Genomic DNA, 25,072 nt, shown 5'->3' on the forward strand with positions numbered 1-25,072 from the left:
GGCAGATGCACTAGATCGCGGTCCAGGTTTAGGGATTCCCCTCTACCCCAAAACAAAAACAAACCCGGGCGAGAATCCCCGCGGGGAGAGCCGGCGCAGGCGCAGTCGCGCGCGGGGAGCCCGGGCCGCGTCGGCCGGCCGAGGAGGCGCGCCGGTTGCCGGGGCGACGCTTCCGGCCGGCGCGCGCAGCCGGGGAGCAGGGGAGTCGGGCGGCGGGCGGCTAGACCTGCCCGGCGCCGCGAATCCGCCCGCGGGAGCGCGCTCGCGGCCGCGCGCCCTCCGCTTTCCCGGCTCCGTCGCTGACGCGTCGTGGACGTTGGGGAGCGGGAAGGCGGCGGCCGCGCGAGCGGGATGAACAGCGGCGGCGGCTTCGGTTTGGGCTTAGGCTTCGGCCTGACCCCGACGGCGGTAATTCAGGTGACGAATCTGTCGTCGGCGGTGACCAGCGAGCAGATGCGGACGCTCTTTTCCTTCCTAGGAGAAATCGAGGAGCTGCGGCTCTACCCTCCGGAGTAAGTCCCGCGCCCGGCGGGGGGAGGGGCGCGGCGCCGAGAGCCGGAGCCCGGGGCCGGGCCGGGGCCGGGCCGGGGCGGGCGCGGGGAGAGCGGGCGCGCGGCCCGGCACGTGACGCCGCCACCTCCAGCCCGGGTTTGATCGGCGCCCGGGCCTGCAGCCCCGCGCCCCGCGCCCCGCCGGCCGCCTCTGCGCTCCTGCCTCTGCTCCCAGCCCTTACAAAGGATTTGGGGCGGCTTCCCTCCCCGCGCCTCCGGGCGTGCGGGCGCCGCCGGGTCTTGTAATTCAGCACCCCATCCTCCCTTCTCCCCCAATTTAAGATGGCCGCAGGTGGGCCCCGAATAGCCCTCATGGCAAACGCCTGGAAAATCGCGGAGGCTGCGCCCGAGCAGCCGCCCGGCTCTTTAGGCCCCAGCGTCGGGCGTCGCTGCTGGCCAGAAAGCCCGCGGCGGGTCGCAGGATGGAAGTCGGGCAGTTTTTGTTTCCCGGGGTGGTCTTGGAAACTTAGCATCATTTTAATTTATCCAGTCGAGCCCGTTCGAGTTCTTAAAAGATCGTGTCTACTCGCCTTCTGGGTAATAAACTAAAATTTCCTTCTGCAAGGTCACTTTGTCCCAAACCTTTCAAAAAAGTGTGGAGCGATAGGGGGTTATCTCTTTCTGTGTGTCCATCCTTTTGAAGTTCCCCATCTTAACCGGCATTCACAGGTCACGGCTACTTCCCAAGTAGAGGATTTTGAAGTGGTAAATTTCTCTTATACCGTATTGCCTAATTAGAAAATTCGGAAAGGATTTGCTGGTTCTTCGCACTCTGGCACACATAAACATTTTATAAAGGTAGACTTCGGGATATTAAGATTCCACAGTGTTTTGTTCACTATGTCAGAATCCTTTGAAGGAATGCGAAGTAGTTGTCCAGAATTTATTTTTAAAAAAATTGCATTTGGTTTTTTGGCCTATTTCATAGTGATGCTTTACAGACTTATTTTTCTTCATTTTCTCTTTGTAGATGGTAACAGTGCTACTGCATAGATAATTGTTAATAGTTATGTACTTGGATATTTAAATTTTACATGTTTTCCTTTTTGAAATAGTTTATGCATGCAGAAGAGTTAATACACTGAACACTCACGCTGCTTTCATGTGCATTCATTTTTTGCTACAGTTCTTAAAATTTCTCTAGTTGTTCTAATAATGCTTTTTTCTTTTCTTTCTTTCTTCCTTTCTTTCTTTTCCTTAATCTAGTGTATCATCAGAGACCACTCCTGGCATTTGGTTATCTTCTTTAATCTAGAACAGGCCCCTCTTCCTTTTCCTTTTAAAAATCTTAAATGACATTGACACTTTGTGTTGTATTTTGTTTTGTCTTGTGGAATGGCCATAATCTTCAGGTTACAGATTGTTTCTTCACTACAATTTAAGTAATACCCTTTTGAAAAGCACAATGCTTAAGTGCAGATACATTTTGACAAACCATAACATAATTTTCAGTGGTTATTTAACTTTTGAAGATGCTTGTTATCTCTGAATTTAAGTACTCAACATTTCTTAATAATTGAGAAGTGTTGGATTGCTGTATCCTGGAAGAATTGAAATCAGCAAAATGTTTTGTATATGAACCCTTGTAAATTAACCTTGTAGTAGTATGATATCACAGAATATTTTTCACTGCCAGTACACATATACCCCCTCCCCACACTGGGGATTGAACCCAGGGGTATTCTACCTCCCTCCAAACTACACCTCCAGCCCTACTTTCTTTCCTCCCTTTTCTTTCCTTTTCTCTCTTTCTTTCTTTCTTGTCTGGGGATGAAACCCAGGGGCATTCCACCTTCGAACTACATCCCCAGCCCTATTTTTTTATTCTTTATTTTGAAACCGGGTCTCATTGAGTTGCAAAGGACCTCACTAAGTAGCTGAGACCATCCGATTCTCCTGTCTCAGCCTCCCAAATGCTGGGATTACAAGGATGCACCACCACACCTGGCTTATTCTTTATTTTGAAGCAGGGTCTCACTATGTAGCTGAGGCTGGCTGCGAACCTGGGATCCTCCTGTCTCAGCCTCCCAAGTACTAGGATTATAAGCATGTGCCACAACGCCTGGCTGCCAATACCTTTTATATGGTTAAATCCTGGGTTAGGGTGGCAGTACACTGGCAGTTATTACCTGACACCTAGCAAGGGGCTGTTTTTTGGAAATTAAATTCTATTATGTGGAGTTTAATGTCAAAGAGAGTAAAAGCTCTTTACATAAACATATGGCTCATAAAAATGCAGTTAATGTCACAAACTGTAATGCATTTGGTAAAATTGTAGCATAAATACAATACATATAAACCAGGCAAATCTTTTACTAGTTTTTCCATAAGTAGAATACTAGATCCATTATTACTGTTTTGCAGCATGCTTTATTAACAGATTTTCTGCTCTATAATAAAGTTAACTTTTTTTTTTAATGGTACTGGAGATTGAACCCAGGGCCAATTTACTTCTGAGCTACATTTCCAGTCCTATTTTATTTATTTATTTTTGTTTGTTTGTTTGTTTTGGTGGTACTGGGGTTTCTGGAAGCCCTTCTACCTCCGGGGTACACTCCCAGACCTATTTTATATTTTTATTTGGAAACAGGGTCTTTTAAACCAGCCAGGCTGGTTTTGAACCTGCGTGATCCTCCTGTCTCTGCCTCCCAAGCACAGGGATTACAAGCGTGCACCACCACGCCCGGCCTATTTTTTATTTTTGAAACAGGATCTAAGTTGCTGATGGCCTACTAAGTTGGTGATGCTGTCTTCAAACCTTCTTGATTTTTCCTGTCTCAGCCCTATTTTATTATTTACTTTTGAAATCCAGTCAAAGTTGCTACGAGTCTTGCTTAGTAGCTGAGGTTGGCTTTGAACCTGTAAGTGACCCTCCTGTCTCAGCCTCCCAAGTACTGGTATTGCAGGTATGCACCACCACACCTGGCTTTAGCAAACTTTTTGAGGTATAATGTACATAGAGAAAAATGAAGAAACCACAAATATATAAAACATGCCTGGGTAGCTAACACAGATTAGGAATATCTGCACCCTAGAAGTTCTTCTGTGCCTTTTTTAAGTGACTAACTCCCAAAGGGTGATTCCATTCTGATTTCTAATACTGGCGATTTTGCCTGTTTTTTTTTTTTTTTTTCCTCCCCCTTGATCATTTTCTTCACTTCTATGTTCTTTAAAAGTTCTAAAAACTAGCAGAGTGTGGTGGTGCATGCTTGTAATTCCAGTACTTGGGAGGCTAAGACTGGAGGATCCCAGGTTTGCAGCCTGCCTCAGCTATTTAGTGAGGCCCTGTTTCAAAATAAAGATAAAATAGCTGGGCGTGGTGGTACACGTTTGTAATCCCAGCATTTGGGAGGCTGAGACCGGAGGATTGCAGTTTGAGGACAGCCTCAGCTACTTAGGCCCTTTGCAACTCAGTGAGACCCTGTTTCAAAATAAAGAATAAAAAATAGGGCTAGGGGTAGCTCAGAGGGTGAATGCCCCTGGGTTCCATCCCCAGTACCGCAAAAAAAAAAAAAAAAAAAAGAATATAGTTGCTCAGGATATTTAACTGATGCTTAGAAATTGGTTCTTTGATGTCTCCATTCAGTACCCAGTGAGAAATTTTATTTTTTTAAGTGATAAGGTTTTATGTTTAAAAAATCAAAACTCGACTCAATAAAGAGTCAAACTAAACTGCTAAATTTGGGGACTGCTCTTTTCTATTTAAGTTTATATTTAGATCAGATGGAATAAAACTGTAGGTCCAAATTATATTTTAAAATGGTTATCTTATTTAAGTAAGAAAAGTAAATCTAGGGGCTGGGAATGTAGTCTGGTAGAGTGCTTGCCTAGTGTGCATGAGACCCTGGGTTTGAACCCCCCAGCACAGCAAAATAAGATAAAGTTTAAAAGGAAAGGAAAGCAAATCTATGAGGTAGTTTAGATATACTAGAAGAAAGCTATAAATACAGGGTTTAGGAACATGCTGATTTATAAATCACATTTATTTTGCTGAGGTAATCATCTATACGGAGACTTGCCACTATCATACTTTGTGTGTAATGTTTAAAATAATGTTATACCTGAAGTTGGGCGTAGTGGTGCACGCTTGTAATCCCAGCATTTGGGAGGCTGGGACAGGAGGATTGCGGTTCACGGACAGCCTCAGCTACTAAGTGAGGCCCTTTGCAATGTAGACACTGTTTCATAATAAAGAATAAAAAATAGGGCCTGGGGGTGTAGCTCGGAGGTAGAATGCCCCTGGGTTCCATCCCCAGTACAGGAAAAAAAAAAAATTTATGCCTGAAAAGCTCAAATATTTACATTTTTATAAAATAATTGAAAGTTATGTTTTATTCTCTTTCAAGAAAGTAATTTGATATGAAGTGATATGAAGATCAAGAAAATTACTTAAAGCTGCATTGTAGCCATACCTAACATCCATGCTTCCTATTAATGCCTTTCAGAATAGACTAGACTTACATTGTTTAGCCAGTTCCCAGTTCCCAGGCTTCTCAATTTTTCACATTATGTTCTCACATATAGTTGCTCTACAAGTCAGGCTCAGATTGCTTATTTCTGTCGATGTTTAAACTTTAAAATGAAGTGGGCTTCAATTAAGCATGTTTGGAAATGTGTTATTAATTTTCAGTGGTGATTATTTAGGTTTCTATTCTTTCTCAAATGGGTTTTTCAATTTAGGAAATGTTGCTTCAGTGATGGCTTGTGGGCTCCTGGAAATTTCAAGTATTCCTGTTTGAATTCATTGGGCTTTAGTAGATCATTATTATCATAGATTTTTAAAATTGTAAACAACAGAAACAGCATCCCCCAATCTAGCTTAAGAAGAGACATCTTTTATTAGAAGAGAGTTGATAAATTGAAGAATAAAGGCTATAATGACTGAGAACCACCAAGCCTTGTGGGAACTGGGGTGGAGCCAGAAAGGTATCAACAAGCAAGGTGTCTGTCTGCCTCTTTCTTTCTAGAGGCTTTATTGTCAGGTGTTTATTTCTGTGTATCTGTTCAGTGTGCTCCCTCATCATCTGACCCAAGCCTCTTTCAAGTCCAACAGAAAGAATCTGATTGTTTTAAGCACATTTGGTCAAGCCTGACTGCCCAAATTATAGCTAGTGAAATGAGCCTTGGTGACAGGTGGCTAATCAGTTGTGGCTAGAGAAGCTTATACTATCTGTTGAGGGTTTCAAGTAGGAAAATTGTGATAATAGTGGTGCTAAAGCTGTATAGAATGTCTAAGGTAGCACAAATAGGAGGGTATTAACCACTGTGTCTTAAGATGGTTTACCAGGAAACCTGAAACTTGAGCCTTGAAGTGAGATTAGCCTTTAAAAAGAGAGTTAAAGAGAACAGCATAGCAAGATGGAACGTCATCTACAAAGACCTAGATGTTTAGGATGTGACCTCTGAACCATGAGTGTTTGTATGCTTGGAGTTTGGGGTGTACTTAGATGATAAAGCAAGAACAGAAGGGTGCGCTTGGGGAAATTGAGTCTGGCATGATACGATGCAATTTAGGACTTAGAAGGGTGACTGGCAGTGTTTTTGAAAGACCATTAATAAGCAGTTGAGGTTGGATGCAGTGTGATGTATGAGGAACCATTAAGATTTCTAGGTGACACCTGAGGAGGGCCTGAATTAAGGCATTGTTAATGAGAATGAAGAAAGTGTGTTTGTGGTAGATATTTGGGAAATAGACTCAAGGGGGATTTGTTGACCAGTGGGATGAGGAGGATGTGAAAGTCAGAGATAATTTGTCAGGATGGGCAGGCAGGGTTTTAGAAACAGCCCATATCTCGGCTTGATAAACTGGGTTATTTTTTACACTGAATTTTTGGAACTACAATTTCTGGGATTTACACTCATGGGGCACTCTGCAATGAAGCTGATGAATCAGCCATCCATCCCTTGAATATGTTGATTGTTGTGTGGAAGGAAGGAAAAGAGCCAATTAGTGGCTCTTAAAGCTTCTCCAGAATAGACATGTTAATTGGGCTCATATTTAATCGACAAAAGCAAGTTGCATGGCCATACCTGTGTTCAAGGAATAGAAAAATTGAATTTTAGCATGTACTCAGAAGGAACTTTGGAAATATTTGGTGAACAGCACTAATGACTGTCACACTCTGACTCCCAGAGTACAAACTTGGGAAATGTGATGGTATCTTAGTATTTTTTTTTTTTTTTTTTTTGTGTATTGATATCTTTAACTGAGGTATGAAATGTAGGACAAAGGGGGCAGGATTGGGGACTTAATGAGTTAGGGCTTGATGAAAATGTAATATTTAGCAGGTTTTTGGATCTGGGAGGCTAGAGCTCAGGAGAGGCCTAAATTGGAGATTTGGTAATGTGAACATGGTGCCTTAAGCGTGTATATGTGGTTATATTTATGTCTATGACAATGTTAGAAGTGCATTGACTTAATTGTTGTTGGTAAGGGGAGATTTTTGGTGAGGGTTAGTATGAATGTTGAATTGGATGGCCTTTGGCAGAGGAAGTGAATTGAACAGGAAAGAGGTAGAGTTTTTTCCCTTAGTGTAATTAGCCATATTAATTATGTTAATTATGTTTCAATTATTAGATACAAATATGGTATTTGGAGCCAGGCATGGTGGCGCACACTTGTAATCCCCGCGCTTGGGAGGTGGAGACAGGAGGATTGCTCAGGTTCGAAGCCAGCCTTGCTGGCTTAAGAGGCCCTGTTTCCAAATAAAATATAAAATAGTTCTGGGAGTGTAGCCCGGAGGTAGAAAGGTTTCATCCCCAGTACCACACACACAAAAATGTAGTTTATAATTTATAAAATTAGCCATCATGCATGAAGTGAAAAAAATGCAAATTACAGTACAGTGAGTAAGATACTTAAAAAAATATGGTATTTGGCCTACCAGTACAAATATGTATGAATTTAACCATTATGAGTGTGGTTATACTGGGCACGGTGGCACATGCACGTAATCCCAGTACTTGAGAGGCTGAGACGGAGGATTGCAGGTTCAAACTAAGCCTCCACATCTTAGTGAGGTCCTCCACAACTCAGTGAGACCTTGTTTCCAAATAAGAAATAAAATAGGGTTGGGGGTTTAGCTCAGAGGTAGAATGTCTCTGGGCTCAATCCTCAGTGCCATACACAAAAAAGATAAATATGGTTAAGCCGGGTGTGGTGGTGCACGCTTGTAGTTCCTGTACTTGGGAGGCTGAGATGGGAGGGTCACAGTTTGAGGCCAGCCTCAGCTACTTTAGTGAGGACCTCCACAACTTAGTGAAATCCTGTTTCAAAATGAAGAATAAAAAATAGGGGTGGGGGTGTAGCTCAGAGGTAGAATAGCCCTGGGTTCAACCCTCAGTTCTACAAAAATAAAATTTAGTTATTCTATATAGTTTAAGGATGTGAGAATGACATAAAAATATTTTTAAACTTTAAACATGACTACTTGAATAATAACCTAAAATAGCATTTTGGGGAAAAGGTTGTACTGGGGCTTGAACCCAGGGTCTTGTGCATGGTAGGTGTGTAATCTGCCACTGAGCCCCCTCAATACTAGTTGTTAAATTCTTCATTAGTTGGCTGGGCGTGGTGGCGCATGCTTGTAATCCTAGCATTCGGGAGGCTGAGACCAGAGATTCGCAGTTTGCGGATAGCCTCAGCTACTTAGTGAGGCCCTCTGCAACTCAGTGAGACCCGGTTTCAAAATAAAGAATAAAAAATAAGGCAGGGGCTGTAGCTCGGAGGTAGAATGCCCCAGACCCGCAAAAAAAATAAAAAAAATAAAAAATAAAAAAACTTCATTAGTTGAATGATTAAGATATCAGTTACTTTACAAATCATATGTGATATTTTAAAAGTGATTGCTCTTTTTTAATGTAAAAATGTTTAAGTTTCACTGGGTACATGCTGCATGCCTATAGTTTCACTACTTGGGAGTCTGAATAGGAGAGTTGCAAGTTCAAGGCCAGCTTCAGTAACTTATGGAAACCTGTTTCAAAATAGAAAATAGGGTTGGGGGTGTAGTTTGGAGGTAGAACACCCTCAGTTCGATCCTCAGCACCCTCCCCACCACAATAAAAATAACTTAATCTTTCAAATGAGTGTACATTTATCTTCATAGGTTAGGTACATGTCATTTATTTTTTTCCTGCTAAAGACAATTTACAGTTGGAACTGGGGATTGAACTGAGGGGTGTTCTACCTCTAAGCTAGACCCTCAGCCCTTTTTATTGTTGAGACTGATCTTAGCCTTGTGATCCTTCTGTCTTAGGCTTCTAAGAACTCTGGTTATAGCCATGTCCCATGATGCCTGGCTTACTTACAGTCTTTATTGAAAAAAATAATTATGGCTAGGTTGACAAAATGATTGTTCGTGAGGGTAGTGTATTTTGGAATCTGACAAAATAGACTCACATTTTGGAAAAGTTCCTTTCATTTGTGCTGTCTTGTTGATTTTTATTATAGGGTTGCCTAGATTGAATTGACTCAACTAGACTAGAGTCTACATTATTTTGCAAAACAAAATATGTAAAATTTTACTTGTAAGTTTTTTTTTGTCTGGACAATCACATTGCTGTCTATCCTGAAACTGGTACATGTAAAAAATAAAAATAAAACCCTTAATTTGATTGTATAGAAATTGTTAGTGATTTGTTTTGGGGAGGTGGATGGCACTGGGGATAAACCCAGGTGCTGGCTATGGCAGCCTTTCTACCACTGAGATATATACCCACCCCCATTTTTACTGATTTAAGTGCTGGAGAATCACATTTAGGAAGGGTTGAGATAGTTTCAAAATTTGAAACCTTAAAGATTGGAACTTTTATGAATAAAGTTGATTTCATGTATTATAATGACACACTGGTTTAATGTCTTTGGGCTACATCAGTTGATTTCACATTTTACTTACATTTAATTTGAGTTTCAGGGTATTTATATATAAAGCTATAGGCCTACCTACATTGCCTTCTGTGTTTTCAGACAAATTACCATTAAAAGACTTAAGTTTTGCTATTTCGATGTCTTAATGGTCCCTTGCAACAAAATTTTTTAACTCTTGATAAGGTAAGAGTATCTAAAGATAGAAGAAAGAAGTTTTAAATGAAAATGACAAAACCAAACAAATGTTTACTAGTCCATTGTTTTTCTTTTTATTTTGCAGCAACGCACCTCTTGCTTTTTCCTCCAAAGTATGTTATGTTAAGTTTCGTGACCCATCAAGTGTTGGTGTGGCCCAGCATCTAACTAACACGGTTTTTATTGACAGAGCTCTGATAGTTGTTCCTTGTGCAGAAGGTTAGTATCTCACATTTTTTTCTGTTTTTAATCTCTGTCCTGTCTGTTACTATACCGTTTGGCTTTCTTAGAAATCAGCAAGTAGACAGTATTCTGATATATATGGGTTTGTAAGAAAGCAAGAATAGAATATGGAGAAGGAAAGAATTTTATCCAATAATAAATTATATTAAATTGGTTAATTTATTACTTATGTATGTTTAAAATTTTACAACTCAGCATTTAAAAAATTAATAAGGCTTCTCTAGTTTGCTTTGGCTAATAAGTAAATTTGTAGATTGTAAAGAGCTTTCCAAAATTAAAAAATAATTACATTGGTATGGGAAATTATTTTAAATGTATAATCAAGCAAACATTTACCTGTGTGTATAGCACTAATAATACTAAAAATAAAAATAGGGTATACATCTTGCCAAATTGGGATTAAGAATTATATTTTTAAGAAAAATAGCCATAGTTTATATTTTCAAGTATCATTTTTAAGGTAATTTACCTTACTTGTTTCTCTGAGAACATTGTTTTATATTTCATGTGGTTGTTGGTTATGCAACTAGACTTTACCCTTTTCTTTTTTTTAATTGATTCACTTTGGAGTGTAATTGGGGGAAAATCAAGGAAAGTAATTTTTGAAAGCCTCTATCAAGGAAATAGTTGTTGAAGATAGGAACCAGGGCCAAAGGCGTTATATTTATTGTTAAATTTTATGACTGCTTTAAGAGCTACTTATTACTATTTTTTGGTAACTTCCTTATTCAGAGCTACTCACATGTAATAGATTGTGCTGAATTTGGTGTGTAGTTAACATTTTTTAGAGTACTGACTGGCATGTGCACACAGATTTCAGAATTTGTTTTTATAAATTTATTTTATTTTATTTTTTTGCCGTACTGGAAATTGAACCCTGGGGCTTTCTACCTCCAACTACATTCTAGCCCTATTTTTTATTCTTTATTTTGGAACAGTTATTACTAAGTTGCAGAGGGCCTTACTAAGCAGCTGAGGCTGGCCACAAGTAGCCTCTCAAGTACTGGGATTACAAGTGTGTGCCACCATGCCAGGTGTTACTATAAATTTAAATTTATTTATAAGGTGTTTTCTGGTGGTACCATTTTACAATGCAAAAATTTATGGGAAACAATTTAGTAGTGGGCTTTCATGTGTAATTTTTAAAACCTTGTAGCGATCAGATTAACATTAAAATAACATGTGCTAAGCATCTTACTACACTTTCAGAGTTTTATTCTTATTTCAGAATGCCTATTTTGGGATATCAAAAACATAGTCAAATACAATTAAGTGCCAGGCTGGGATTGTTGAAGTCCCAGAAAAGGATATAGTAGATTTTTTTAGAAAAATTTGAAAGTTCTTTTTCATGGTTGGGGGATGGTGAGCTGTGAGTGGGTAGAAAAAATAATAATGGCCAGGTGTGGTGGCGAAGGCTTGTAATCCCAGCATTCCAGAGGCAGAGACCAAAGGATCTCAGTTCGTGGTCAGCCTCAGCTACTTAGCGAGGCCCTTCGCAACTTAGACCCTTCAAAAAAAAAAAAAAAAAAAAATATATATATATATATATATATATGGCTGCGGGGTGTAGCTCAGAGGTACCCTGCCCCTGGGTTCCATCCTGGTACTATAAAAAAAAATGGATTAAAGTTAACTATTTGTAAACGGGGTGTGGTGGCACACGCTTGTAATCCTAGCCTTCTGGAGGCTGAGACCTGAGGATCGTGGTTTGTGGACAGCCTCAGCTACTTAGTGAGCTACTCAGTGAGGTCCTTCATAACTCAGATGCTGTTTCACAATAGAGAATAAAAAATAGGGCTGGGGATGTAGCTCAGAGGTTGAAAGTCCGTGGGTTCCATCCCCAGACACGCCAAAAAAAAAGTTAATTATTTGTTAAATATATCCATCTATGATGTTCTGTAAGTGAGCCCAAAATCGGAGAATGAGATGTTCTATGTGCTCTATACTGAAATTTTATACTAGGAAACTGCATAGGGAAAAATGTAAGGTTTATTAAACTATAATTTTATATTGGAAAACTATATCACCAAAGGCACAGGACTTTCTTTTACATTAGGTCATTACTGAATTGGAAGAATTTTATATCAGTGTTGCTTTGTTGAAACCTTGCTATATTCCCATAGAATCTTTGATACATCAGAGAAGCCCTGACTGATTTGTCATAAATGTTTGATTGTGGCCATATAGAGATCTCTTTTACTATTTGTTTTACTTGATAGAGATGAATAAGTGCACTTTGAGTTACAGATCTTTAAGTATTTTTAATATTACTATTTAGAGATGATGTTTTACTACTTTTGAATATGAAAATGTAAGCATACCTTTGAAGTTTATATATTATTTCAGAACACTAACAAAATAACTGGTTGCCAGGAAAACATTCAGATACACATTTTTTTATTAGTTAAATTAAATACAACAGAGATGAATTTATGGAACCTGAAGAATTTCACAGGGAGCTGTTGACAGTCTGATTATGTATTGCCAGCTAAGAAATAACACATTATTGTACTAAAAATGATAGCAGAGCGGTTTGAAACAAACCCAAATAAATTCAGTGGAGGGAGCAATGTAAGAGGAGATGTGCTGTGGTCCTGTGAGCAGACTACTGTGCACATCACTGACTGCATTTTTTCTTTGATGTCCTAGAAATAATGTGAGTCAGAAGAGTGCTGGATTTTAGTTCATCAGTAAAGTAAAAAGATCCTAAGTTGTAAAAGTATGTTTGATGTGTAATAAGGTTCTTATATATAACAGGTTCATATATATTGAGCATTAACTATTGTTGATCTAACTTGCCATTTCAAAATAAAGTATACTCTCATACTTGTCTAATTATGACCTCTTTTTGTTGTTGCGTACATTTCAGATTTCTTTTTATGAATGTTAACACTTAGAAAAGATAAGGTCAAACATAACAGGTGTCAGCATAATCATCAGTCATAACTTTATGTCCACATTTTCTGGTAGATGGATTTTGACTATTAATTTGGTTTTGTATGTTTTCTCTATGTGATATTTGTGCATTATTAGATGACTAGACTGGCCAAGGCAGACCTGTTACACTTGCCTGAGTTAGGCATTGTTTGCCATGCCACTAAACCTGCCGTCAAGTGAAACCTTCATTGGGGAAATGAGATCGGAGTCTGAACCGCAGAAGATGGACGCCCTGTCTCTGTTTTTTATTGTTTTACTTTAATTTCATTTCTTTTTCTTTATTTTGTCCCTTTTTTTTGTTTTCGTTTTTGTTTTTTGTTTTGTTAAATCTCTTTCACTTTAACTTGTGAGCTGGTTTTCCAGTTCTTTGTAAATGGTATTCCATTAAGGTTCATAACATGTTGCAAATTATATTGGGAGATGGTTAACAGAGCTCAACCTTAAGACAAGATAAAATTAGAATATAGTACTGTGAAGCCCAGTGATTCTTAATTGATGTTTACAGATTCCTTAGGTAGATTTTGTTCTTGAAACATTAAAACACTTAAAAGAATCTTAGGAATACTTTCTGATCTTAGTGCAACATTTTTGTGGTTTTTTTCCCCTAAGTCTGTATCTCTCATAAAAACCAACTTGATGACCTCTAATTTTCATCCTTCCCCATGCAATTCTAGGCATACAAAATAATCAAGGAGAATAATAAATAAATTTCTTACCACAGTCTGGGGATGTGGAAATCCAGTCTTTTACTTTTATGATGGCTATCCATTGTACTACTTAATTCCTTGTCCCAGGAAGACTTTGTTGCCTATGTGGGGAATGGATATTTCAGAAACTTGATTTTTCATTTGTGTATGTGTTTTTTTAATTTACTTGAATTTTTTGTTGAAAATTATTCAGAGGTTACTAAGCTTCTAAATGAGGTTAGGACATATATTAGAGATTACTTTTCTATTTTTAAGGTTAGTACTCATACTTTAATGTGAGAGATTGTTTTCCGCTCAGTTGTCTTTCAGGAATAGTTTAAAAAATGCTAAATGCTTTTTAAAAATATACTTTTATAGTATTTAGGAGATAAATTTGATAGAATTTTATTTTGGAAATTAAGCAACAGAACATTCAGGAACTTTTACTAGAATGAGACAAAAAATGTTATTGTGCTCACAGTTAGAGTTAATAGATTTATAGTAGGCATTGACAGTCTGACAACTTACTAATATTTAAGCCAGAAGTGAGACTTATTAATACTAAGTAATCAACTTTTGACCCATGTTTAATATCTTGCTTGTATAATTTTTTTACACTGTCTTTATGGATAGTTTGGCTTATTAATTGATGAGTAATAGTAAATTGGGGACATTGCTAGGTTGGAACTCTTATTTCTTTTTCTAAGTGCATAAATTAGGGAAGTAAAGCATAGAATTTGCACCTCAGACACCATTCAATTTATTAATGGTGTTCAGGTATTTTACAAATCTTTAACAAAAATAATACCTGTTGTCTAACAGATAAAATGAATGTAATATCAATGTAAATAGTATTTATGTATATGAGTGTACAAAATACATGTGTTAATCTAGCAACTAATACATATAAAATAAGTTATTTGATGCCTTCATTAGGGCTTACCTACTTATGTTTTTATTTCTTTATGGATATTAACTAATCTGTTCTCCAGAATTTACATTGGAATAATAGAATAATTTTGTTTTTGAAATTAGTAATGTAAACTTAGATGCTGTAAAGGTAGAAAGTAGGCATTTTTTAAAGCTACTAAAATGTAATTTTTATTTTATTCCTCTAGATAAGATACAACCATTGTTTAAAGCAAGTTTCAAATTCTGTTTTGAATTCCATCCATGTTTAGAGATATATTCAGATAATACTGTAGAGATTTTTGCCACTGAATCCAGGCATGGTGCTTTTGGAAATTTATTACATGTTATATTTCAGTTTAGTTTGATTTCATACACTGTTTTAATACATTTTGGATGAGTCCATAATGGAAATGCTTGCCAACTACAACATATGAGTAGTTCTAAATATATCTACACTTAGCTTTCAAAGGAAACAGTATTTTTTTTTAACTAAAGATAAGGAAAATATGTGGAAGTTGCAGTCTATCAAAATTATTTAGTATTCAGCAATTCGGAATAACTTACTTTTTAGGTAATGGTCAATTTTTCTTAGCTTCTATGATTATTTTAGTGTTAATATTCTTAGGCAATATGTTTATAAGTAAAACAGTTAAGCATTAGCCATTTCTCTTCAGATAAGTATATATAAATTGGTTCTTAAAGTTAATATTAAAAAGTTTCCTGCCACCAGGGAATTTTTTTTGTTATTAGTCTCAAAAGTTTTATTAGTTTCCCGAGGCATCACTGATGTTTGGTTAACAGGTCAACACAGATGCCTTGTTAACTGGATATAGGCTTCCTTTTAAGTTGAAGCTGATTACATGAAATAGGTTTTTGTTTTCTTCTGTGTAGTTGAAAATGAATGGAATTTATTGGAGAATTATCAAAATTGTTTGCATCACAGGTAGTTTCAGTAACAGGTTTAGGGACACTCATTAAGAAACAAATTTCAATTCGCACATATTTGTTTTTTCTTTTTCTTTTTTTTGACTAATTTGGTTATTTGCCATTTCTGGGGATTAAACTTTAAAAAATGTTCTTCTTTTCTGTATCTGATGTTCTGTGTGCTATTAGTGATGCAGCCAACACGAACGGTTGTCATGTGTAACACAACTTTCGATCACCGCGAAAACACCGTCCTGGGAAAGCGTCCATGCTTGATATCGTTTGGTTCATGAACATTAAGTTTCCAGTACAGGTGACCCATAGCTCAAAGTGTTAAATAATTGTCTACATTATTCGATTTTTAAAATAATATTCCATTAATGAGATTGTTAGTCTTTGAAGTTTTGCTCACTTTTATTTTTCCTAGTAGAGCAGGATAAAAGGAAAGACTTAAGTTCTTATTTATTTCTTTATATGGATCTGATAGATAGATTCATTTATTATTATTATTTTTTTAAGTGCAAGGGTAATTGTAAAATCATAGTGTAAAGTTGGTGTGGTGTTTTTGCTTTCCATAATGTTGGGAACTTGCCTCTGCAGGTAAAATACCAGAGGAATCGAAAGCACTCTCTTTGTTGGCTCCTGCTCCAACCATGACAAGTCTGATGCCTGGTGCAGGATTGCTTCCTATACCAACCCCCAACCCCTTGACTACAGTAAGTACTGTACTGTATATACTGTATATAAGTACCCTTTTTTTTTTTCTTATTAACTTGCTTATTTATTCTGTTTTTGAATGCAGGCCAAGTATCACACAAATAGTATTGACTGAACATTTCACATACATTTTTCTCTTAATCCTAGAGAAACAGGTCTTAACTTTTCATTTTATAGTTGAAGACATTCAGGCTAAGAGAATTAAATAGTGAAGGCAAATAAGTACCCTTTTATGAAAGGGATGACATTGAACTATGTAACCAGTTGAATAAAGACCTTGGAAAACTTTCTTATTTAGGTTTATTATTTATTTTTATTTTTGGTGGTACTGGGGTTTCTGGAAACCCTTCTAACTTCCAGGCTACACTCCCAAACTTATTTTTAATATATATATATATTTTTATTTGGAAACAGCTGGCTTCGAACCTGCGCAATCCTTCTGTCCAAGCTTGGGGATTACAAGCGTGTGGCACCATGCCTGGCTAGATTTATTGTTTTTTTTTTTTTTTTTTTTGTTTTTTTGGTGGTACTGGGGTTCCTGGAAGCCCTTCTACCTTAGGGCTACACTCCCAGACCTATTTTTACATTTTTTAATTTGGAAACAGGGTCTCTTAAGCCAGCGCACGCGGCTGGCTTCGAACCTGCGCGATCCTCCTGTCTCGGCCTCCCAAGCGCGGGGATTACAGGGGTGTGCCGCCATGCCGGCTGATTTATTGTATTTTTGATGGTGTTAAAATCTTCACTTAGCTGGGTGTAGTGGTGCATGCTTGTAATCCCAGTGCTTGGGAGGCTGAGACAGGAGCATCACACAGGTTCAAAGCCAGCCTAAGCTATTTAGTGAGGCCCTCAGCACTTAGATGACCCTGTTTCCAAATAAAGTATAAAATAGGTCTGGGAGTATAGACTGAAGGTAGAAAAGCCCCTGGGTTCCACCCCCAGTACCACACACACACAAAGAAAAATAAAAATAAAAAATCTTCACTTAAACTGGATGTGGTGGCACACACTTATAATCCCAGTATTTGGGAGGCTGATATAGGAGGGTCACAGGTTCGAGGACAGATTCACAAGTAGTGAGACTCGTTAACCCAGTGAGACACTGTTTCAAAATAAAATAAAATTTAAAAAATATTGCTGGGGGTATAGTTCAGATGTAGAATGCCTCTGAGCTCAGTCCCCTGTACCAAAAAAAATTAAAAAAAAATTTTTTTTCATTGATTTATGCTACCCTTTGAAGGTGGATGTGGTGGTACACACCTGTAATCCCAGTACTTGGGAGGATTGTAGGCTTGCGGCCAGCCTCAGCTACTCAGTGAGGCCCTCTACAATTTAGTGAGACCCTGTTTCAAAGTAAAGAGCCGGGTGTGGAGGCGCACACTTGTAATCCTAGCATTTGGGAGGCTGACACAGGAGGATCGCAGTTCACAGCCAGCCTCAGCCACTTAGACCCTTCGTAACTCAGTGAGACCCTGTTTCAAAATAAAGAATAAAAAATAGGCTGGGGATGTAGCTAAGAGGTAGAATGCCCCTGGGTTTCACCCCTCAGTACCTTAAAAAAATTTAAAAACAAATAGTTAAAAAATAGAGCTGGGGGTGTAGGTCGGAGGTAGAATGCTCCTGGGTTCAATCACCTGTTTCACCCCCCCCCAAAAAAAAAAAAAAGGCTACCCTTTGGAATTACTCTTGAAGTATTGAGTTCTTTAAATTTGAGATCTCAAATAGATTTTTCATTAGAAAATTATAACTCAGTATTTTAGATAGAAGAGGGAAATGGGGACTCTAGATAGCTTCTCAGTTCATAAGGACCAAATCCATCTAAAAAATAAGAGATGATCCACAACCTTGGTAATGGGAAAAAGTATCTCAGAGAAGTATTTATCTGATAGGGAGAAAATGTAACAAGATGAAAACATGGCAAAAGTATTTCTCTAAGTATACTGAATTAAATGTTGACTGATAACCTCTGTAGTGATTTCTAAGAGTTAAAAAAGAAAAGATATTACTGTTAACTATGTTACTGGTTTTTGTCTGAAAGATTCTAGTCAAATTTATTTTTTAAAGATATGCTGTTTTAGCTGGGCGTGGTGGCGCATGCTTGTAATCCTAGTACTTGGGGAAGCAGAGACAGGAGGATTGTGCAGGTTCGAAGCTTGCCTCAGATACTTAGTGAGGCCCTGTTTCCAAATAAAACATAAAATAGGTCGGGGGTATAGCCTGAAGGTAGGAGGCCCCTGGGTTCCATCCCTAGTACTACCAAAAAAAAAAAAGAGGGGCCATTCTTTTTCAAAAATGAACCTAAAAAATGTACCTAGAAAATGTAATGGAAGTTGAATCTCAGTTTGTGGTATTTGATAAGAAGTAAGCTAATAAATTAAATTGTAGTTAACATCCAAATTATAAAAGTGATTTTTGAAACTTTGAAGTGTAAACTTCATTTATATGCATACATATATATTTATATGTATTTAAACACACACATAAATAAATTATTATATTGTTCTGCTGGAGAGTTATACTGTGATAAGAATTCTTTTCATTTGATCTTTTGTATTTAAAAAGCCAGAAATCTGTTTAGTATAGTGTGGTTTGAAGTATAATGAGTCAGTAGAGGGTAGTGGTGTTTGAGTTTGGAGGGATGGGTTGGGCTCTGATCATGTAGTGCATTTTATTTTATTTTACTTTATTTTTTTTTTATTTGCTGTACTGCAGATAGAACCCAGGGCATTCTACCTCCAAGCTACACCCACAGCCCTATTTTTTTATTCTTTACTTTGAAACAGGGTCTCGCTGAGTTGCAAAGGGCTTCACTAAGTAGCTGAGGCTGTCCTTGAACCACAATTCTCCTGTCTCAGCCTCCCAAATGCTGGGATTACAAGTGTGCGCCATCATGCCTGGCTCTTATAGTGCTTTTTAAATCATGGAGAAGAATTTGAGTTTTATGTTAGGGCAGTTGGAAGCCACTGAAGGGTGTTTCTCTCCCCCCCCCCCCTCGGTACTCTGGGTTAAACCCAGGGGCATTCTACCTTTCATTTATACCCCCAGCCCAATTTTTTATTCTTTATTATTTTTTTATTATTGTGGTACTGGGGATGGAATTCAGGGTCCTTCTACCTCCAAGCTACACCCCCAGCCCATTTTTTTTAATTCTTTTTTTTTTTTTTTGGCCCCCACCCTCACCTAATTCTTTATTTTGAATCAAGGTTTTACTAAGTTGCAAAGTCCTCACTAAGTAGCAGAGACTGGCCAAGAACCTTTCAGCCTCCTGTCTCAGCCTCCTAAGTGCTTGGAGTATAAATGTGTGCCACCATGCCTAGCAAATGAAGGGTTTTAAGCTGGAATTTGATATGATTAGGCATGTTTTTAAAAAGTCAGCTTGCTAGGCGTGGTGGCGCACGCTTGTAATCCCCGCGCTTGGGAGGCTGAGACAGGAGGATCGCACAGGTTTGAAGCCAGTCTCAGCTACTTAGTGAGACTCTCAGTAACTTAGTGAGACCCTGTTTCCAAATAAAATTTAAAATAGGTCTGGGAGTATAGCCCGGAGGTAGAAAGCCTCTGGGTTCCACCTCCAGTACCACCAAAAAAAAAAAAAAAAAAAAAAGTCAGTTTAAATCAGGTATTTATTGCATTCTGTAATACCAGTATTTGGGAGGCTGAGACAGGAGGATTGTGGGTTGAGACCAGCCTTAGCAACTTAGGGAGACTCTCAGCAACCTAGAGAGATCCTGTTTCAAAACAAAACAAAAAAAGGGCTGTGGTGTAGTATGGAGCCAGAACATCCCTGGGTTTAATTCCCAGTACCACAATAAAGAAAAAACAATTAGACTGGTTGCTTTAACTGACACTGACTTTATAACCTTGTGTTTTTACCTTTGGGAAGAACTATTACTTAATAGTTACTTATATTAGTAGTTTACAGCATATTTTCATTGATTAAAATTTTTTTTGAGGCCGGTAAGTGGTGGCTCATACTTGTAATCCCCGCGCTTGGGAGGTGGAGACAGGAGGATCGCACAGGTTTGAAGCCAGCCTCACTGGCTTAAGAGACCCTGTTTCCAAATAAAAATATAAAATAGGCCTGGGAGTGTACCCTGGAGGTAGGTAGAAGGGTTTCCAGGAACCCAGTATCACCAAAAAATAAAAATTTTTTTTGAATAGCAAAATGATTTTCTTTCTTAAAATCTTTTCATTAATTGTGAAGTTTTTAAAAATTTTTACATTCTAAGATCTTAAGCTGGGCATGGTGGTGCACACTTGTAATCCCAGCATTTCAGGAGGCTGAGACCATAGGATCGCGGTTCGTGGATAGCCTCAGCTACTTAGTGCGGCCCTTTGGGTTCTATCCCTCAAAAAAAAAAAAAAAAAAAAAAAATCTAACATCTTGTATTGCTTTTATTAAATTAAGATAAAAATAATATGCTCCTTAATGTGTGAACTAATAATTGGATTAGCCATATTTTGGAAAGGTCATTTTCCTACTATAGCATAAATAAAAGCTTACTGTTTTAGATTTTGCTTAAACTTCTCTGTTTTAACTTTAGTTGTCCATGTTGGTACCCTTGCCTTCAAAAAATTATTTAATATTTCTCTAATTGGCTATAGTAATACCTATCTCTTATGGTTGATAAAAGGATTGATTTAATACCTCAGCCAGATCAGGAACTCGTACAGTCCATTTATTTCAGTGACCAGGGTACAGTTGATCTGCATTATTTTTGAATTCTATATTTGTGAATTCACATACTTGGTAAAAAAAAACTCTCACATCATTATTTGCCATGCCATTGTGGTTATTTTTGGACACACATAGAATGGTGAAGAATTTGAATCACTTAATATGCACATTCCCAGATGAAACCCAGCAAGATCACACTTTACTTTCTAGTTTTGGCCCTCAGGCTGTAAACAAGCATACTTTTGCAGTCTCTTCATTGTCACATCTAAATTTTTGTGCTTTTTGTTGGGGACTTTGCTGTTTAGATAGGTCCCCAAGCAAAATGCTAAAGACCATGAAGTGCTTTATGAAGAAAGTGCCTGTGTTAGATAAGCTTCTGAGTTGGAGAGTTGATGACTCTGAGGCCAGTGTTTGTGAATCAACAATACACATTAAACAAATGTTATGTATTTACTGATAAAAATGTCTTGACCAGACTTCTAGGAATTAACCTTGTGTATTCCTTAAGAACAATGGTTCAATATCCAGTAATAATATATATTATTCATAGAAAATTTTCATGACATAACTTCCTTGGTTAGTGAGAATCAGCCATTTTAAAATTTTAGTATTAATTTTTTAGTTAAAATACCAAAACAGTTAAGAAATATATTTCTCTTAGGTTCAAAACTGATGTCACTGACCTCAGTCTTAGTAATTCAGAAATAATAGCTTGATCTTAAGATTTCTTAGTTTTCTTCCTTGTAATTTATTTTATTGTTATTTTTGTGGTACTGGGGATTGAACCCACAGGTGTTTTACTTCTGAGCTATACCCCCAGCCCTATTTTATCATTCATTCATTTTTTATTCATTAATTGTCCTGGAGATTGAACCCAGGGGCATTCTACCTCTGAGCTATATACCTAGTCCTGTATAATAAAATTTTTTTAAATTAATAAATATAAAATTAAAAATTTTAAATTAATAACTTTAAATTTATAAAAAAATAAATTTTTATTTTGAAACAGGGTCTCAGTAAGTTACAAGGTCTCAACTTGCTCAGTTTTTCAGGCTTGTAGAGAACCTGTGAAGCTCCTGTCTGAGCCTCCTAAGTATTGGAATTGCAAGCATGGTCATCATGCCCAGCTCTTTTTTACTTTGTAGTTTGGACCAGGGTCTCCCCAAGTTACTGAGGGCCTCGCTAAGTTGCTAAGACTGACCGCGAATCTGCAGTTTTCCCCTCTCAGCCTCCCTAGTATTGAGATTACAGGGTGCACTACCATGCCCATCTAGTTTTCTTCTTTCTAAGTCAATCCAGTCTTGTCAAGATTAGAAAATAGTAATTTTGGATACTAATAGAAAATATGTCCTTTATGTTTTATTGTTTGTTTTAGCTTGGTGTTTCGCTTAGCAGTTTGGGAGCTATACCAGCAGCAGCATTAGACCCCAACATTGCAACACTTGGAGAGATACCACAGCCACCACTTATGGGAAATGTAGATCCTTCCAAAATTGATGAAATTAGGAGAACGGTTTATGTTGGAAATTTGAATTCTCAGGTAACTAAAAAGAAATGGAGTGACAGTGTTTCTTACTCTTTTTCTCCTTAAAAATTATATTGGTTGACAGAGTTATATTTACTTGATTTATTTTTTAAAAAAGAATATGCTATTAAAGTGTCACTTTGTTTCCTCAGACAACGACAGCTGATCAACTTCTTGAGTTTTTTAAACAAGTTGGAGAAGTGAAGTTTGTGCGGATGGCAGGTGATGAGACTCAGCCAACTCGGTTTGCTTTTGTGGAATTTGCAGACCAAAATTCTGTACCAAGGGCCCTTGCTTTTAATGGAGTTATGTTTGGAGACAGGCCACTGAAGTAAGAAATCCTAAACAAACAAATTTCAATGATTTTGAAAAAACTTTAAAGTATATTTTGATGTAATTAAGGCCTTTTTTTCTTTTTGATAGTAATTGGCAGTTTGTGGAAAAGGAAGACTTTGTTAAGTATAAATGAAATACATGCCATTTTAGCCTTTAAATTCCTAAAGTTGCATTTGAAGACATTTATTTTCTCATTTTAGGTCTGATTATGTTAACATTATTTACATACTGGTTTTAAGTCTTTCTATAAGCTTTAACAGGTTAGGTTGGTTTTATAATATGACTTTAAAAGGCATCTTAACATGTCATTTTTGACATTTAAGGTTTGCTTATATCCTTGTTTGTAAAAAAATTGATGTGGCCTTTCAGATAATCAACCAGAAATTATTTTATTCAGATTATTAAGGAATACATCATTTTGTCTGAATTTCATAAGGTGATTTTCTTAAACAGTTTGATCAGCATTTTGCCATTGAAGGATAATTAACTGGTTTTAGTTGGTGCTTATTGTCTCAGTATATGAGGGACAAATGAGACAGACACATCACATTCATTGTATGCATCAGAGAAGCCACTCTTGAGTAGTAGGAAAGTTTTATCAGGTGCTTCTCACAGTTGAAGCTCTCTTTGATGAGTCATAGAATAGGGTTGATGACGATGGTGTATATAATGTACAACTTTCTCTTCAACCTGCCAGCGTTCTCACATTATCAACAAAATCTCATAACTCAGGAATAGAAATGATGAATTTTAGCTGGGCATGGTGACACAGTGCACCTGTGATTCCAGTACTTGAGAGGCTGAGACAGGTGGATCACAGGTTCGAGGCCAGCCTCAGCAAGTATTGAGACTCTCTTTAACCCAGTGAGACACTGTTTCCAAATAAAAAACAAAATTAGGTTGGAGGTATAGCTTGCAGGGACAACATGGAACACCCCTGAGTTCAGTTACCAGTACCACAAAAAAAGAGTCAGCCTAGTATATTTTTTCTTATGGGGTTTTTTTTAGTAAGATAGTATAATAGGCAATGGGGATGAGATTAATCAGTTTTGGAGTTTTGTTTATTCTATATTTAGTTGTATCATTTTTTAATGTGTCTTAAGATATAAATATCATGTAAACATTTGTTTTATGTTTTATAAAATGTGTGTATTTGTGATATGCTAATATTTTTAATTTAGAATAAATCACTCCAACAATGCAATAGTAAAACCTCCTGAGATGACACCTCAGGCTGCAGCTAAGGAGTTAGAAGAAGTAATGAAGCGAGTACGAGAGGCTCAGTCATTTATCTCAGCAGCTATTGAACCAGGTAAGGCCACAGTGTTGTTATAGAGTTCATAGTTTAAGATCATAGTTTAATCTTAGAACTGGAAGGGATTTTAGGAGTTAAATTGTTCAGTTTCTTTGTTTTACCAATAAGAAGACTAAAACTCAAAAAGTAGTTAAGTGGCTTACTCAAAAAATGACTTAGCACAAAAGTCTTTTCCCATAATACCGAATCAAGGTATGTTAGCCTGAGTAGTTAGCTCATTGTAGTTTAATAGCAAAATCTGTGTTCAACATGGATTTGCTGAAAGCAAAGTATAAGTGTTATGGTAAGGCCAAAATTTGAAAAGGCTATATTTAAAATGTTTAAGGTAATCAAATTTACTTTCCTTCAAAGTTGTAATTTTAAAGCTAGAAAAGAGAGCACATGGTTTGGAAACAAAACTCTTTTAGCTAGCTAAAGAAATACTTATTCAGATGCTGTTGCTAATTAGAACAATTTTAAGATCCAACCTTAAAAAATGCCTAGGCAGTTTGCCTGAGTGGATTTTCTAAGTTGACCTCGGAACTTAAGCTCCACTAGCCAGCGAAGGCAGGCATGGGTGATGGTGGCAGGCAGGCAGGCAGGCAGGCAGGCGTGTTCGCGTTTCGGCAGCAGGGCGGTGTCAGGACAGCTGTTGATAATCATGTGGTTTGTATGTACTGCTGCAGGGCGCTGCACTCAAGGAGTTTATGCAATGACTTTCTTGGATGTTTCTGAAGGATAATTGCACAGGAGGAGGATGTACAGAGAGTAGGCCTTGCACTATATGTGGTACATTCCACTTGTGCCTAATTATTAACTGGGATCTTTAATTGTTCTGAGCTTACACTGCAAAGTGGTTTTTTCCTCCCAGAGTCTGGAAAGAGCAGTGAAAGAAAAGGCGGTCGATCTCGTTCCCACACTCGCTCAAAGTCCAGGTCTAGCTCAAAATCCCATTCTAGAAGGAAAAGATCACAGTCAAAACACAGGTGAGAATTCCTACTATCATATTTTGATTTTTTTCAGCTTTATATAGAAGATACCTAATAGTCTATAAATTTTTGTCAAATATAAATGTAGAAATTTTATTAGTGTTCAGCGGGAAATGTTACTTTAAATTTGCTCTGATTATAATAATGTAGTTAAGAATGAAATTTTGTCTAACTGATATGTTGTTTTTAATATTTCAACTAATTTTTCATTTTAGAAGGTGGTTT

At 37.6% G+C, this 25,072-nt stretch overlaps 1 protein-coding gene across 2 annotated transcripts in view; it reads left to right on the forward strand.

The window, feature by feature from the left end:
- Nucleotides 1-351: 351 nt before the first annotated feature.
- SREK1 (splicing regulatory glutamic acid and lysine rich protein 1) overlaps nt 352-25,072 on the forward strand; it is a gene marked incomplete at both ends in the record, with an annotated part of 40,764 nt that continues 16,043 nt past the window's right edge. The window contains 7 exons of one of the 2 annotated variants that reach the window (XM_080692645.1): nt 352-512; nt 9,698-9,831; nt 15,915-16,039; nt 22,079-22,243; nt 22,381-22,559; nt 23,746-23,876; nt 24,730-24,844. In XM_080692645.1, coding sequence (XP_080548771.1) covers nt 352-512; nt 9,698-9,831; nt 15,915-16,039; nt 22,079-22,243; nt 22,381-22,559; nt 23,746-23,876; nt 24,730-24,844 — 1,010 coding nt within the window. The remainder of the gene's footprint in view (nt 513-9,697; nt 9,832-15,914; nt 16,040-22,078; nt 22,244-22,380; nt 22,560-23,745; nt 23,877-24,729; nt 24,845-25,072) is intronic. The other variant, XM_080692646.1, reaches the window with a different exon arrangement.

The sequence above is a fragment of the Muscardinus avellanarius genome, assembly GCF_963383645.1.
Source record: "Muscardinus avellanarius genome assembly, chromosome: 1".
Taxonomy (NCBI): Eukaryota; Metazoa; Chordata; class Mammalia; order Rodentia; family Gliridae; genus Muscardinus; species Muscardinus avellanarius.